At 31.3% G+C, this 18240-nt stretch overlaps 1 protein-coding gene across 1 annotated transcript in view; it reads right to left on the minus strand.

Moving 5' to 3' along the window:
* The window catches only part of Spg7 (SPG7 matrix AAA peptidase subunit, paraplegin), a 73021-nt gene that overhangs the window by 40912 nt on the left and 13869 nt on the right, over positions 1-18240 (minus strand). Inside the window, exons 5-9 of the mRNA XM_087150724.1 lie at positions 15456-15622; positions 13183-13263; positions 9204-9437; positions 6248-6397; positions 1334-1478 (exon numbers count right to left, since the gene is read on the minus strand). Coding sequence (XP_087006850.1) covers positions 1334-1478; positions 6248-6397; positions 9204-9437; positions 13183-13263; positions 15456-15622 — 777 coding nt within the window. The remainder of the gene's footprint in view (positions 1-1333; positions 1479-6247; positions 6398-9203; positions 9438-13182; positions 13264-15455; positions 15623-18240) is intronic.

Genomic DNA, 18240 nt, shown 5'->3' on the forward strand with positions numbered 1-18240 from the left:
AGAAATACAAAGTGACCAAGCACTTCGATACAATTTCTGCAAAAACACTGAATCTTTATGTGCTTTCTGGTTAAAGTTAAAAACCGAAAAGCCAATAATTGTTAAAGAAGCCCTAAAAGTATTATTGTCCTTTTCAACAACATATATGTGTGAGGCTGGTTTTTCGGCTCTGTGTGTAATCACAAACAATTACCGGAACAAGTTCAATCCTGAAATAGATATAAGGTGCTCCTTGACAAGCATTCAACCGAGGTTTCAAGATCTTTCAAAATGTATTCAAGCACAAGGTTCTCATTAAAACTGTATGACTTGCATTTAAAATTTAAAAGACTTAACATATGTATTCATATTTCTTTTTTTTTTTTTAGGAATAAGTTAAAATGTCAATTATTTTCAAAGAGTTATAAATATATTTTAATTTGGTCAATAAAAATTAATAAAAGCACTTGATTATTAATTAAATTTTCCTTGGATCGAAAAGTACTTTTGCTTATCTTTATTATTAAAAAAATAAATAAAAAATTTGTAAGTTAAAAAAATCATCATCGCAGGATTGAAGATTTTTTAAAAATACGATCTAAAATAAAGCAATGAAAAAATTTTGACTTTTTTTTGGGTCGCGACATGAACATATTTCTCAAATTTGGGTCGCGGCTTAAAAAGGTTAAGAACCACTGATCTAGATACATTCACAAGACATCAAGTGATAGCATCTCCAAGCTTAGTTCTTCAAACCATTAAAATTATGTCTTAATACATGAAAATCTGATAAAAAGTTACTTAGGGTGTTCCATTTTTTTACGTAATATGCATAAGAGTGGAATTAAAAAATAATTATTCCAAAATAATATTTAAAACTATGAGTTCAAAAACCGTTTTTATTAGAACCGGGATGGCTCAGGGGATAGAGTGTTAGCCTTCCAATGAGGTGAACCAGGGTTCAATCCCAGCGATGGCTGTTCAATACAAATTCCACTTCCAGCCTGCACTGACCACAATGCTGACGTGACATGCTGAGGTGGATCATGAGTTAGAGTCCCCTTGCCGTCAGGCTAACAGTGGGAGGTTCTCGTGGTCTTCCTCTCTATGTAACGCAAATGCGGGTTAGTTTCATCAAACAGTCCTCCATGAAGGCAAATTCTTCCAATACTTGATCCAGGAGTTCCCTCGTCTTCTGGATTGGGTTCAAAATTTACAAGGCTAAGGAGTTGAACATTAATAGTCGTGAACCCAAAGATTGGGTCGTTTGTTCAATGACGGTTATAAAATAAAAAATATTTTTATTCAGTTGAAAGACTTTCATTTAATTTATAAATAAAATAAAACTACTTACCTCCAATCATTTCAATGAATTCAGAACCAGCCATAGCTAAAAATGGTACTTTAGCTTCAGTAGCGACTGCTTTCGCGAGCATAGTTTTTCCACATCCAGGAGGGCCCAATAAAAGAACTCCTTTTGGTATTTTTGCACCCAAACTCTTAAAAGAACATAAGAAATAAATTAGCAGTATAGAATATGAGCATAAAGCAGTGGTGATTGTGAGCCCAACTCAAAAATCCTGAAAATTTCTTGAGTAAAATCATTAATAACGCATTTCAAAAAAATAATGTCTTTAACCCTTTCGCACCGATTGTCACATATATGTGCCAGCAAGAAACGCACTCACTTCCCAGCCAACATACCATTGTGCCAGAGCATTTCCTCATTCACCCCCGACCGTCACTCATTTGTGCCAGTGTCGTGGAACGTTTTAAAATAACATTTCTGCCAGAAGATGGCATTGTATGTCCATATGATTTCAGGTACATGTAGATTTGACCTCCTACTCAAAATGAGAGTAGTACGACTTACATACATGTGGTTTTTAGGGGGGAAGGAATGGAGGAGAAAGAAATGTTTTATGACAGCTCTTTAAATTTGCACATAGGGATTTGTTTACAGTAAGCAAGGGAGTTTTTTTTCCCCCGCTACAGCGTTAAGTATTTCGATTTGCGGTCCAGTTTTTATTGCAATGTTAGTGTTTTCAAATTTTTCATACAGAAAAAGAATTCTAAGTCATATATTTAGTTTCCAAATATATAATGTTAAAAGTTAATGGTAAGTACATAATGAAAATAAAATGTGTAAAATATATATTTAAACAAGAAATAACTTACGTAAATAAAGTATCTATAGAAATATATATAAAGCACATGACGTTTAAATACTCTACAGAACATTATTAAACAACACGTTGATATTTCGGTAATTTCATGGATTCAGGCTTAACAACAAAAAACCTTCCGGTCCTGGACAGACACTCGCGAGAGAGTCTGCCGGCCTCAGCGATAAGCTCGCGTTTGCGCTTCCCGTCGCGAAAGGTTTGAAAATTTAAATCATTCATATTTTCAAAACATGAAACTCTAAATAAATTATATACAGCATAATTCAAATGAATAATTATGTATAAGTTTACTTTTATCTCTAACCACATTTATTATTCTACCATAAAAAATATTTACAAATGAAAGAGACGCAAAGCACGTATAAATTCTAATATTTTTAAATAAAATATACAAGAATTTTTATTCATAAATGTGATCGATGATTTCTTGAAACTTCTGGACCTTGGATTTCCGGAAACTTCCGGATCACAGCTAGTGAAAAATCCGGAAATCCGAATCCACAATCATCTCTGATAAAGGGTTCAAAAAAGTTTAAATTGGATGAAAAATATTGTGTTTCTAAACAGCCACTCTTAATATCAGGGTTTGTTGAGATACACAGGGCATCTGCTACATTTCAGATCTTCAAATCCATGACTACTCATGACTAATTCCAAGAACTTTTCATGACTTAACGTTTAGTTACTATTTTCTCCGACAAAAACACAACAATTTAAAAAAAGCATTATAATAACATTAATTAAAATGATGCTTATAACCAAAACTGCTATATTCTGCATCTTTATATTTATAGATTTTAAATTAAAAAAAACAGAGTAAAGAAAGAGTTAAAGCAATAAAATAGCTGAAAAGAATATGAAAGAATAAATAATCTTTTTTCTGCAGAATTATATTCTAAAGATACTTTTCTTGTTCATCGGAAAGGAAAGAAATACTACTGATTTTTTCTGTTCTCATTTCGGAATAAAAAAAATAATAAATTCGCGAATGACTGGCTGTCTTCAGCTAGAATTTAAAATTGATAAAATTAAAATAAATAAATAATAATGCAAATTCTGAAATCACGGACAGTGAGTGGGGATTTTGTTACAAATTCAGATATTCGGATCACCATAAAATGGGGGGGGGGGTAAATTTCATTTTAAAAATTTGACTTTTCGGGACCTAAATCCCTGACTTTCCATGATCTTTTTTTAAAAAATTAGTTAAAATCATGACATTTCATGAAAAATTTTGTTCAATACCGAAATTCATGATTTTCCATGACTTACCAGGTGTACGGATACCCTGGATACATCAACTAACATAAAGTAAAACCAGGATTGCTAAACAAACCTGGAAAAAATAATTCCCTGCGTTTTCCCGGCATATATTATATTAAAAATATATAGAGAGGAAACACGCAATCACTGTGTTCTTGTGTGAGCTATATTGGGGCTTACAAGAAGAAGAAAAAGGAACAGCTGAACATTCTTATAATGCTATAGTAAATGAAACAGTTTAGTCTAGCTGAAATATCATGGTTAAATATCCCATAGATTACACTTTGACTGGTCGAAATTTTTTAAAAGAAGGGAATAAGAAACAAAATTCCCTGTATTTTTCCCAGTTTGTAAAGAAAAAATCAAAATTCCCTGCATTTTGCCTATTAATTTTGGTGATTTTTAAATTCCCTGTTATTTCCAGGTTTTGCGCCGAAATTTTAGGCTAACATTTAAATTTTTTTATCCTTTAAATATTTTTTTCTTTTTAAAAAAATGTTTTAAATTAAAAATGAAGCAAATAAGTAATCCTTGTTACAGATTAAAAGAAATATATGTTGTTAGATGATATTGAATTTTCTTCCCCATGTGACCTTTTCATTTTCGCTGTTTCTGGAAAGACATTCTTTCTAGAATTTTGAATAGGGTGCCTTATCTGTTACACCAACAACAATGAAAGCCCATTCATCTTTTAGAAAAGGACCATTCCTCCTGTACAGAAATTAGTTTTACTCCCAAGCTGTTTTCCAGAAAAAAAAAAGACACCTGGAATACGAAAGATGAAATGGCCGCTATCACTTACTTGCAGTCAGATGGACATCATGAGTAAAGAACAGGTGGTAGTCTGTTAAGTGTCAGTAGTAATCGGACAATTTATTGTGCAGCATATTATGACGTCAAGTACTTTTCTTAGAAATTTATCATGTGATGTTTCACCCCCTCCCATAAAACTCAAATTTTTTGTGAAGAACTAAAAACTTGTGGACGATCAGAACATGGAGGATGATAAAGTTCCTCCAAATCACACAGCAGTATTAGAAGCTTTAGACACTATTCGTGACTATTTACAACTTAATTTTGCTTCTGAAACTCCCCCTTATCACATTTATATGAACCAGAAAAAACTGTTCTTGAAATACGTCACCAAAAACAAATACAAACATGCATTAAAATTATTTTGTAAGAAAATAAATTATCTTAAGGTACGTTAAATTTTTTCTTCGTATAGTTATAGTAAATACCAAAACAGTATAAATATTAACATTTTATCTTTAGAAACATATTTATACATATTGTCACTGCAATTTACATTGCGTTTTAGAATTTTGAAGTTTTTCACTTGTGCGCTTTTTTCTCTTGGCCCCTTACACTGGGGCATAAGTGAGAGTTCACTCTATTTCTAAAAATATAAAAACTCCAAATATATATATAAAAAAAAACTGTCATATAAGGTTACAGCTATATATATTGTTATGAACTAAAATTTACTTCTCATTTATTATTTCTTAATGTGTCACACATTATGTTTCCCAAAATGTAAATATTTTTTTCCTACCAAATTTGATTATTTTTCAAACCTGAGTAATTATTCATTTTATTAAGATTAACATACAGGATATCTGCTACATTTCAGATTTTCAAATTCATGACTAATTACCAGAATTTTTTATGATTTAATGAAGTTACTATTTTCTCCGAAAAAAAAAAACAGAACAATAAATTTTAAAAAGCATTATAATAATTAATTGAAAGGATAAGTATAACCAAAAATGTTATAATCAGCATCTTCATATTTATAGATTTTAAATTAAGTAATGAAAGAGTGGAAGCAATAAAATAGCTCAAAAAATACAAAAGCAAATATTTTTTTCTTTTCTTTTTTCCTAAAGAATTATATTCTAAAGATACTTTTCTTGTTTATCAGAAAGGAAATAAATACTTCTGTTCTCATTTCGGAATGAAAAAAATCTACCAATGACTGCCTTGCTTCAGCTAGAATTTTAAATTGATAAAATAAAAAAATAAATAATAGCAAAAATTCTGAAATTACAGAGGTTTAAAAGATAATTCGCTCCAGAAATGACGTTTTTTTCTTCTTCATTTTTTTGAAAAAACACCATAATTTTTAAAGAACACAATAAAAACATTTTATATTTTAATCAAATATGACTGCAAGTGGGGATTTTGTTACAAATTCAGATATTCGGAACACCATGAAATTGGGGGAAGGGGGCAAATTCCATTTTAAAAATTAGATTTTTCGGCGACCTAAATCCATGATTTTCATTGATTTAAAAAATTTGAAAAAAGTTAAAATCATGACTTTCCAGGTGCGCAGATACCCTGAACATATTAACAAAATGCCCTGACATGAAATTATAATAATTATATCATTTCTAAACAAAATTTTTTTTGACTTTTAAGATAGAAAAAAAAAAAAAAAACAGATGAATGAGTCACAAAATTGCAGAGCGAACAGGAGGTAGAGGAATCCTGGATACAATAAAAATTTGACTAATAATTTTCTTGAAGGTAGTTTTCCTTTCTTTTAAAAAAAAGTTATTTTTATGTAACTTAATTTAAAACTCATCATCATCATAGTTGGCCAGACAGCCCAATGTGGGCCAATGCCTTCCTAATTTAAAACGTACTCAATATAAATCTGTTAGATTCAAAGAAAAAGTTTTAAATGAAAGCTGATTTGTCCTTTGTTTGCCACTAGATTTGGAAGTTAATTTTGTCTTTTGGAGTTACAAAATTACTTGGATATGGATATAGAAATGTAAGAGGGAGGACAGCAAAACAATTAAATGAAATACCTTGTACTTCTCAGGGTGTTTTAAGTAATCTACAAATTCCATTATTTCAATCTTTGCTTCTTTTAAACCCGCCACATCTTTGAAGTGGACTCCTTTGCCTGATCCAGTCAATGAATCAACAATTGTAAATTTTGCTCTTCCAAGTTGAGACTGAAAATAAGAAGGCACAATTGTAATTTATAAATTATTATTTATAAATAGGTTAACACAGGACTCCAACCATATTTTTAAAATTAAAGAAAAAATTCACACTTCCAAGAACGCTTCAAAACATTTTAATTAAGCATGGATAACTAAGACATGTTGCATCCATCAGGAAGTTAACTAAAACTTACTTTTTAATATATATATTATTGATATCATGGACACTATAATAAAATTAAAGAACTAATTGCTTTAATAATTTCAGAAAAGGTTAATTAAGTCAAAAGTATTGCAATAAAATTATGTAGCAATGTATGAAATTTAAAAACAATTTCAATATTAAACTTTAAAAAAAAAAGAGTAAACATGAAAAACAGATGCTAACTTGGTTAAGCAAGATAATCAAAAAAAAAAAAAGAAAAAGAAAAAAAAAAAAGAAAGAAACCTTGTTATAATAATTGGTACAAATGACAAAATAAGCTTTTACGTCGTGGATTTAATCTAAAATTAGACTATTGATGAAGTGGTACGTTTAGCCTTTTTCAATATCATTTTTTTCCGCCGTGACAAATCATAAAGTTGCATGAGCAAACGCTACAAAATGCGTATTTATCACCATCTCGCGATCGTAAAATGTCAGGAAAATCACTAAAGTATGATTCCTTAAATGATTGTAAATAACGTTTGCTCATTTTAGTAAAAAACAAAACACTAATCAAGCAACGGAAAAAAGGAGGAAAATCCGTAAAACTTCTGGAAGAGTTGGCAGGTATTATATCAGGATAACAATTTATGCACCATACATGTTTCATATTTATCATCATTTTTTGAACATTTATAATTAAATCATCTACTAATGAAGAATATCAAAACTTTATAGTAAGTAATTAAGAAAAAACTTACTTCTTACAAGAATTGCGGTACATGGATTTTTAAAAATACGTGAACATGAAACAAGATATTGGAGTTTGAAACTATGAAAATACAAATTGGGATATTGAATTTTTCATTAAAATATTTTCATAAAAAACTTACTTCTTACAAGAATTGCAGTATATGGATTTTTAAAAATACGTGAACATGAAACAAGATATTGGAGTATGAAAATACAAACTACGTGAATAATACGTGAACATGAAACGAGATATTGGAGATTGAAACTACGAAAATACAAATTGGGATATTAAATTTTTCATTCGCGTAAATCATCATGCAAAATTCTTAGATCGCGTAAATAAAAAATCAGATTTTATTCTTCATAAAATATTTTGCTGAACATGTTTACGCCTAGCTACGAGTATTACTGAAGTAGTATCCCACACGGACGTAAGATTGGCAGTCAATATATTAAGCAAAATAATTATATATTTAAAAAATTTAATTTCTTAAGAAAAATAGTAGCCTAGTAACAAATTTAAACTTTTAATGCATTAAATTACCATTTGAATGCCACACCTGGAGCCAATTTCCCTTTCGTAAGCTGAAGTGATTAAACACGGGATAAAAATTAAAAATACAGTTTGTGAAAGGCTAAAATAGTACTTTATTTAATCAAGCACAAAAAAACTTTATTTTAACTTTATTTTATATTATTATTACTTATTTAAAAAATATTACTTTTACTTAATTTAATCAAAACAGGAAAAAGATTAAATTCACTCGGTTCCCTTACCAATTTTTCTGAAGAAAAAAAAAATGCTAAAAATCAACATATTTTTTTATTTCATTAATAAATACAAGGAACTAAAACAAAACATAATACACAAGTTCTAAGTTGAAATGTTAATTTTTTTACCTGTAAGAAATATTTAATTTACCATCAGTTCACCATCCCAAATTATCTCGGTTCAAATGAAAAAAAGTTAAATATGAGTCTTTGTATAGGTTCACATCTTCATAATCTGAAAAATCATCTGCATTGCTTTCACTTTCGCTCGCGAATGTCATTTTTTTTACCCTTTTTCCTATGAAAATTCATCCACCATCGTATATATACAATTGTACAAAACACGTCTGCAATCCCACAAACAGTAAAACTCACAAACAGAAATTGGCAAACTTCCAATCACAGTAGATTATCATTATTTTTTGTTTTGCTTCTGGCAGAATAAAAACGTGATAAATCAAAACGTATTGACAAATTCTGCTATGCCTACGTTTACTCGGAATAATAAATATTTGCAATATATACTGCAATATATTTGCAATATACTTATATATTTGCAATATATAAATATTTGCAATACCTGAGCCGCAATGGCTCAGGGGATAGAGCGTTCTCCTTCCAATGAGGCGAACCGGGTTCGAATCCCAGTCGATACGAATTCCGCATCAGGCTTGCACTGACCCCAGTGCTGACGTGAAATATCCTTAGTGGCAGACGGATTGTGGGTTTGAGTCCCCTTGCCGTGAGGCTAACCGTTGGAGGTTCTTGTGGTCTTCCTCTCCGTGTAACGCAAATCCGGGTTAGCTCCATCAAAAAGTCTTCCATGAAGGCAAATTTCTCCCAATACTCAATCCAGGAGTTCCCTTGTCTTCTGGATTGGGTTCAAAATGACAAGGCTACAGAGTTCAACACTAGTAGTCCTGAACAAATAAAATTGGGTCGGCCGTGCAACGACGGTTATAAAATAAAATATATACATACGCGAGTTAACTCGGGATAACAAGGGAAGCGGTTAAAGATGTTAATTAATTTAAGAAATATTACTTTTACTTAATTTAAAAATATTACTTAATTTAATCAAAACACGAAAAAAGACTAAATTCCATTTATTTCAATGATTTGTTTCCAACTAATGTTAAGACTTACAAAAAAATCCATGGTCTGAGGAGTTTTTATCTGAACATTCTTGAAGAGTAGCATAATCATGAGTGAAACAGCAATCAGTGAGAGCAGAAGTATCCAAGCACTCTCCTTACTTCTTTCATAAACAACTGGAACAGAATGTCCGCCATGAAGATTCAGTTGCTTCTCCACATCCCTCAGCTTTTCTTCAAATTTTTCAATGTCTGCAATTTTCATGTGGTAAGTTTTGTGTTCTGCCTAAAACATAGAATAATTAGACCATTTCATTGGATAACAGGGTGCACCTTTTAAGCACTATGTACATTAACAAAATGCAAAATAATTTTCAATGACTTTACATGATCATAATAAAATAACTAGTTTCTGACAGAGAACTCTTTTCTTGATTGTATTAGCCAACATAAAAGATAGAGAGATTATTCGTTTTGATATCAGAGGGTGGAAAATGAAGCCTGAAATTGAGAATATCTTGTAAAATGAAGCAGGGTTGCATATGAGAGTGCTAGAATCTCACTGTACTCAGCTCAGTGGACAAAAATGCAGACTCACAAGAATTTCATCAAACATGTAAAATGATTAGCGTTTTCATACGCTATGGACCGACAGTAGGCTGAAATGGATTAGGGTTCGATTAATTGCGAACCCGTTGAATAGAACAATGTTAAAAGCACGTTTTTGCCTAATACGTGGCAAAAATCGGCACGGTAAAGAAAAATCTCATTTTCGAAAACCGAAAATTAAGTACTTTTTAAAAATACCTAACAAAAAAGCACATTTAAGGGCTTTTAAAAAGCGAAATTTGAAAATAAGCACTATTTAAAAGCGCTACACACCAAGGATAAAATACAGTAAAAGCTGATGGGGACATTTCTCCCCTCCCCAAATTTAAAAACATCTTTCGATTCAAGATAAATATTTTCAATAAATTTAAAAAATAATTAGTCGTATTTATACACATAATAGAACGCAAATATTTCCTTTTTAATGACACTGAGTTGCTACTCAAATCTAGAAGAAAAATTTCCCTGTGTTTTACCGGTACATATTATACACACTATAATAAGTGGAAACACAGCAATTACTGTGTTCCACAGTGTGAGCTATATATATTTATTAGTTGCTGGAAAAACTTACTTCCTCGTAAGTTTTTCCAGCAACAAGGAACGTAAGGAACAGATCAGAAGTACAGAACAGTTGAACATACTTAAATAATGCTAGAGTAAATGAAATGCTATAGTCATCCTTAAGTATTTCATACATTACAAATGAGACAACGAAAAAAAAAATAGTAAAAAAAAAATTGAAAAAAATATGACAATCAAAGCTGACGTCCAGCTTTGAATTGTCATAAAATGCAAAACTTTTTTTATCAAGAAAGAAAGACAAAAGTCAGAGAAAGCGAATTTTTGACTTTTGTCTTGCTTTCTTGATAGAAAAAGTTTTGCATTTTATGACAATTCAAAGCTGGTCAGCTTTGTCATATTTTTTTTCAATGTTTTTATAAATTTTTCTTCATTGTCTCATTTGTTTAATTCAATTCCTCTTGGTTTCTCTGCTGCTAAGCTCATTTTTTCCATTTAGATATTTTATTATTTTTAATTTTATTAATTTTTTGGACTAATATTTTGAATTCTTTTCTATATTGTCATTTTCAAATCTGGTTTTAGCAGCAATTTTTGCGCTTTTTCTGTTTTGAAATAGTCTTAATTTTATTTAATATTTTTTAATTTTATTAATATTTTGAATTCTTTTCTATATTTCATACATTACGTTTTGAGTGGTCACCCTTTTTTAAAAGACGAAAATAAGGAACCAATCATTTTCCGAGTTCATGAAGAACAAAAAAAGAAAGAAGAAAAATTCCTCCCATTTTTCCCATTATTTCAGGTGATTTTTAAATTCCCTGTAATTTCCAGGTTTTTTCCCATGGAGTAAAATTTTGTAAAATATTTGTAAGGGAAAACCAGCAATGTGGTAAAACAATTAGTTGGAGTGGCATAATTTTCCATGTGCTGGAAGGGCATGACAGTAGATTGATTTGGGAAGTAAAAGTATTAGCAATCGCAAATCAATTTATTATTAACGGTGATGTAAATTTAAAAAAAAATTAGTTAATGAAGCTTAAAGTTTTCTTAGGAACTTAAACATAATTAAAAAATTTAACTACAGTAGAGCGCTGATTATCCAAACTGCTCGGGACCGAACATGGTTTCGGAAAATGAAAAGTTGTTTAAAATCTAGCTTAAATTATTATTATTTATGCACTAACTTCCTTTCTCACTTTCTCCAGGTACTGGCAGTACTATCTAAAATAGCTCTGGCCTGTTTAAAAGTTTTTTTTTTCAATTCTTAAATATTTTTTTTTTATTTTTTTAAATTTTTTTTTTCATTTTGAAATTTTTTTTTTTTAATTATATTTCAGCTTTTTATAATTTTTTTTTTGTCAATTACTGATTTTACCACATTTTTCCAAAAGAGTTAGCAGAGCATTGTTTAAATCAAAACAGGGGTCTGTCTAGGTTTATTCGAGAGGTACCTATTTTGTGAAAATTTAGACATAATTAGTGAATATTAAAAGTTACATTAAAAAATCAACACCAAAATATGGTAAAATAAGAAATTATTTTCAAAAATTGTCACAACAAATAAAATAATTTATGACTGGTAAATTTCCATATATATTTTTCCCCATATATTAAAAAATAATTTTGCTATATTAAATATATAATTTTGCTTAAAATTTAAAAATCCACTGTCCATAGTTAAATTTTTAACTTGCATTTAACAGTACTAGAACTAAAAGTTATTTTCATTTTGAGAACATTTTTGAATAAAAATTAATAAAAAAAACTTTAATAAAAAAATAAAGAAAAAATTAATAATAAAAAAATAAAGGTATGTTTGAATAAATTTACAATAATGCTAAAGATAATGTTCAAATGTTTAGAATAATGTTTGAATTTTGACTTCCTGTATAGTTTATAGAGACAGAACCTCGTTGTTTAATTTAAAAAAATTCTGGGATTTATAGTTTTCTATGGGGATACAAAAACAAACGTTTAGGAGGCGGAGAATCTTGGAACTTGCTTTTTTTAAAGTACAGTAAAGCGCCGATTACCCGAACATCCAATTATTCGAACTACGTCCGAATTCGTTTTTTTTCTTCTTTTTTTAAAGTTACAATATTTAACTTAGCAAAAATTTTTCTAAATTTAAAAGAATAAATAATATCCACTATATCTGAAGACCATATTTAATTTACAACCTTTTTTAGCAGTTTTCTTACTGTAGCCATACATACATGTATTGTTATACAGTTAAACCTACATACCCCTTTAGCCCTCTTCAACGGAAAATTATCTTCCAATCTAATCTAACTCCACAGACAAAGAGGAAGAAGTAGGTGTTCAAGTACAAGATAGTGGACCTTCTCATATAGAAGCATGCAATTCATTAGATACTGCAATGAATTGGCTAAAATGTCAAAATGATGTTGATCCAATTTAGTTGATTTATTTAAAAAGAATAAGGGATATGGCTGCTCAAAAAAGAGCATCTTCTTTGAAACAAAAATCTTTGCTTGATATCCTTTGCAATGGAAAAATAAAGAAAAATGTGGTAAAATCAGTAATACACAAAAAATTATAAAAAGCTGAAATATGATAAAAAAAATTCAAAATAAAAAAAACATTTAAAAAAAATAAATAAATAAAAATATTTAAAAATGGAAGGAAAAAAAACTTTTAAACACGCCAGTTATTTCAGATAGTACTGCCAGTCCTAAGCTTGGAAAAAGTGTGAAGGGAAGTTAGTGCATAAATAATAAAAATTTAAACTAGATTTTAAACAACTTTCCAATTATCCGAACTACGTTCGATCCCGAGCAGTTCGGATAATCGGCGCTCTACTGCATTTTGTGGTAAATTCGCCCTGGACAGACCCCTGATATTTATATATTGATATGAGTAAATAAATGATATACCTTCCTGCCCTTAATAATAGCTCCATCATGAACATAGATTGTAACTAAATCCATTTCTGGATTCACCACCACTTCTTCTACCTATTCAAGAAATAATAAAATGTGAGCACAATCACATTACTTTAACCAACATAACACAAATACAATAATACAATTAATGTAATTTTTTTTCTTCTTCTAATGGAAGGTACTGAACTTTCACGTCCTTCACCCGGGAAGATGGCGGAAGTTTTGCTCATTCAACGCTACTCGGTGGGCACCTGTGAACCTAAGTCATGGAGGTGAGCAACATTATCCACTCCACACTGCTACAGATACCCGTTCATAGGGTGGACAACACATACAGAGAAGCATCCATGCCCAGAGTAGTGTTATTTGAACAAGCAGCCATTGGTTTCGCAGTCAGACACGCGTCCTGCAGTGGACTGATTGTCAAGACACGGTTCCCAGCAGATCACCGAAGTCAAGCATCACTGGCTGTGGTCAATGTGCGGGTGGGTGACCACTTGGATCAGTCTGCGTAGGGACCGAGGATGTGCGGTATGGGTCCTCGTTAAACTGTTCTACCGTTAAGTGCTCGACTTCGCCTGCAGGTCGTTGGGCTACTGAAGCGGGGGTGCCATCCCCTCTGCAGAGGATCGAAATTGTGATGACGTGTCTTCGGATCATCTTCAGGGATGTTTCCCAGACCGTCGGCAATAGCCCATTGTGCGATGTAAATGAACTACAACAACAGTCAGGAACGCTAACTGCTCGGCCATCTGACCAGCCAAATAATGCAACGTAATACATTATACAAATAATGTAATAACTGTGCTAAGACAGTACAGTCAATAACTTTTAGTTCAGGCACAGTGCAATCAGTAAAGGCGTCGATCACTCTACTGGTAGGGATCTGGGGGTGGTGAGTTCAGTTAAATCGATTGTGGCTGAAAGCTTTTTGTGTGGAAGCTCAGAGAGAGGGGTACCAGTTTAATGCTAACCACATTATCTGACCAAGGTCATATGCAAAACCACACATCGACTTAACAAAATAGGTTCCAAAAGTGAACTGTTTTGTGAAAGGATAGACAACAGATGTTATTTTGTGCATTGAATTATTTTTCTATACTGTTTCACATAAGTGTTATGACAAGTAATAACCATACTTATTCTTTAACAGAAGTTCTCATTAGTCAGTGTTTTTACTACAGCGCGAGAATCTCGCATATTTTTTTCTTTTCTCGCATTAAAAAATTATTACCGCGAGAAATTCGCGCATTCTATAAATAAATTTCAAAATTTGCGAATTTCTCGTATTTTGGAAAAAGCTTCGAATTACGACATTTAGAATAAAATCCGTTTCACTTTTCTTCCTGGATCTTTCATTATTTTCAACATCTGCCCCATTATCTAGCTTTCCTATTTACCAGTATAGTTCAGAACCTTTTCGAACAACAGAACACAACCACAGAACCCCTTTCAGAACACATTCTCTGCAACAACATGTTTACCGTAGGTAAGGTTTCTTCATGTAAGACGTTAAAATTTTTTATGCACTTATGTAAGATGGACAAATACCTTGTAAAAGCAAAATCTTCTATGATGATGCACCAAAAATATTCAATGCTTTAAAAAATAGAAGACGTTAAAAATGTATTATAATTAAAGAAATGTTTTTTTTTTCAAGAGTTTTTGTGTTTTTTTAGTTTTTAGAAATCTCGCTTAACTTTTTGAAATCTCCCCCTGTTTTTGAGAAAGGGTGAGAAATCCTCACCCATTTTTTTTCTATGATGAAAACACTGTAGCAGAATATTGAACTTACAATCTGCTTTATAATCAATAAAATAATGAAAAGGAGTCATGCAAGTCGTCAACTCAATGAGTTATAGCAGAGTATTGACCTTACAATCTACTTTATAATCAATAAAATAATGAAAAGGAGTCATGCAAGTTGTCAATTCAATGAGTTATAGCAGAGTATTGAACTTACAATCTACTTTATAATCAATAAAATAATGAAAAGGAGTCATGCAAGTTGTCAATTCAATGAGTTATAGCAGAGTATTGAACTTACAATCTGCTTTATAACCAATAAAATAATGAAAAGGAGTCATACAAGTCGTCAATTCAATGAGCTACAGCAGAATATTGAACTTCCGATCCGTGTTATATTCAATAAAATAATGAAAAGGAGTCATGCAAGTCGTCAATTCAATGAGTTATATCAGAGTATCGAACTGCTCTATAATCAATAAATCATAATACAGAGATAAAATTAGAAAGGAACATACTTCACCCCTTGCTAATATGTGGTGAACAAACTCATGCCAAGAAACATATCTCAATACTTCTGGCTGGTTACTGCTTGGAAATATTAAAGACATGACAGTAATAAATATGTAGGCAGTCATCATCCAAAGCACACCTTTTGCAAGCATCGACGTTTTAGATTCTTCTTCTGAAAATGGAGAGAAAAAAAATGTCTGAATTGTGAAGTTAAAAATTTATTGAAAAGTTATTGGATGAATAAATATATCAAGTTAAAAAATGTAGATAGAAAATTGAAATACAACTATAACTTGCTTTTAACAATTATATTTGGTGGATGAAGCTTTTAAGTAGTGATTGTTTCTTACTATTTTGCCATAATTGGCGGTAAATATCTATGTATATTCAACTGCGTTTAAGAGGTTTTAATTAAAATAAAATAGGATTTCAACGTTTAAGGTTTCTGACTTTCTGCTCATTAAAATGATATGCCCCTTACCCTATATAAATTACAGACAAATCATTATTTGCATTTTTTTTAAATAAACTAATTCACATACTATTAATTATATTAAAGTTACATAAAATTTGTAAAACTAGTAAAATTGCTCAGGGTGTATAGCAAAATCAAAAATAAACAAAATGCAAAACAATTTTCAAAGATTTTATATATGATTATGATAAAATAACTAGTTTCTGACAAAGAACTCTTTCCTTTATTATATTAGCCATTATAAAAAAATCGAGAGATTTTTCGGTTCGATTTCAGGGGTTGAAAATGAAGCCTGAAATTGAGAATATCTTGTAAAATGTAGCAGAGTTGCACATGACAGTGCAAGAATCTCACCGAACCCAGCTCAGTACATGCATACGCGGACTCGCATGTATTTTATCAAACCTGTAAAATGATTGGCGCTTTCATACGCTATGGTTCGACTGTACGCCGAAATGCATTGATTAAATTAATTGTAAGAGCGTTCGATAGAACAATGCGAAAACCACGCTTTTGCGTAATACGTGCCGAAAAACGACATGGTAAGAAAATTAATTCCTTTTTTCGAAAAGGGTAAATTAAGCACTTTTTAAAAACACTCAATAAAAAAACACCTTGAAGGGCTTTTAAAAAACGGAAATAAGCTCCTTTAAGCACTTTTTAAAAACGCTACCCAACATGTTAAGACAGACATGATAAGCATCACCTAAAATTACTCAAAGGAAAAAAAATAATAGCTGCACAAAAAATTACAATTATGCAAAAAAAGTAGTAAATATATTAAATTATTTTTTAAAATTACACTTTGTCTAAAAAAAATTTTTTTTTTCAATTTTGGACATCAAATTTTGAAAATGACACTTATATCAAGTTTAAAATAACACAAAACAATTATACTCGAGAGAAAATTGCAAAAGAAGAAAAATGAAAACCAAATCTCTCAGTATGTGAAATATTAGTAGGAGAACATGTTAAAAGATTCTTTTGCTATTCTTAAAAAAAAGAAAGAAAAAAACATCTCAAAAGAATGTGCCTTTAGTTGACCCCCTATTACTTTCTTCTTGACAAATTACAACTAAAATCAACATTCACTGTAATCAATGTCATCAAAAGGTAATGCACTTCATTTCCTTCTGACAAAAAGTTGTTAGGATTTGGTAGCCTGTCAGCTAGAAAATTCACTCCACTCTATCCCAGCAAAAATTTTACCTTGGCCCCAGTTGGCCTCAAAATTGGCTCGATATGGGTCCCATATGAACGTGCTCCGAGAAACCCACATTGGGATGTCTAGATTTTCTAATATTAGTCCTATGCAGATTCAATATTGGCCTATATAGGACTTGTATTGGCTGAATAATGATTATAAAATATTGGGTGAATCGGACAATTTCATACAGGGCTGATATTGGCTTTAAAGTGGCAGTAAAATATTGGGTGAATCGGACAATTCCATATAAGGTTGATATTGGTTTTAAAGTGGCAGTAAAATATCGGGTGAATCGGACAATTCCATATAAGGTTGATATTGGTTTTAAAGTGGCAGTAAAATATTGGGTGAATCGGACAATTCCATATAGGGCTGATATTGGTTTCAAAGTGGCAGTAAAATATCGGGTGAATCGGACAATTCCATACAGGGCCCATATCGGAAAAATATTGGCCCTTTGAACCCTTATTGAGCCAAGATTCGTGAATATTGGTCCAATGACGGCCCAAGCTATTTTGCTGCTAGGGTAGATATGTATTTAAAATCAAAATACACTATCCGGCCAATAGTATCAGGTTGTTATGGTTATGGAAGCATAATGGTGTTGGGGTGTTTCTCGTGGTTATGCTGGTTAGTTCCTGTGGTTGGAAACATGAACTTGGAGATGCATGTGGATAGTGCTGCACTCCCAACTCTATGGCAATATTTCGGCCCATTTTTCTTCCAGCAGGATAACTGCTCCATTCACACATCGTGGCCTTGCAGAGACGTGGTTTGACGAAATAGGTTTTCAAAAACTGGACTGGCCTTCTCAGCGATTCGATAGAACACCTTTTGGGATGAATTAGAGAGCAAATTACGTAGCCATCCTCACTGCAAGCCGTGATGGAAGTCAATTCCTATTTAAAAACTGGTTGAAAGTCTTTTCAGATGTGTGTCATTGATGCAAAAGAGGAACCAACATCCTGTTAATATGTACCTCAGTACACTCTGAAGTCCATACCATTGGGTGTCTGGATACTTTTGGTCTGATAGTGCAGTTGTTCAAAACAAAAGATGGGCTTATGAATATAAATTCCCCTCTGCTATTTTAACATTAAATATGTGT

This window comes from Parasteatoda tepidariorum, chromosome 9 (genome assembly GCF_982258835.1).
Source record: "Parasteatoda tepidariorum strain Cologne lab strain chromosome 9, Ptep-v5.0, whole genome shotgun sequence".
Taxonomy (NCBI): Eukaryota; Metazoa; Arthropoda; class Arachnida; order Araneae; family Theridiidae; genus Parasteatoda; species Parasteatoda tepidariorum.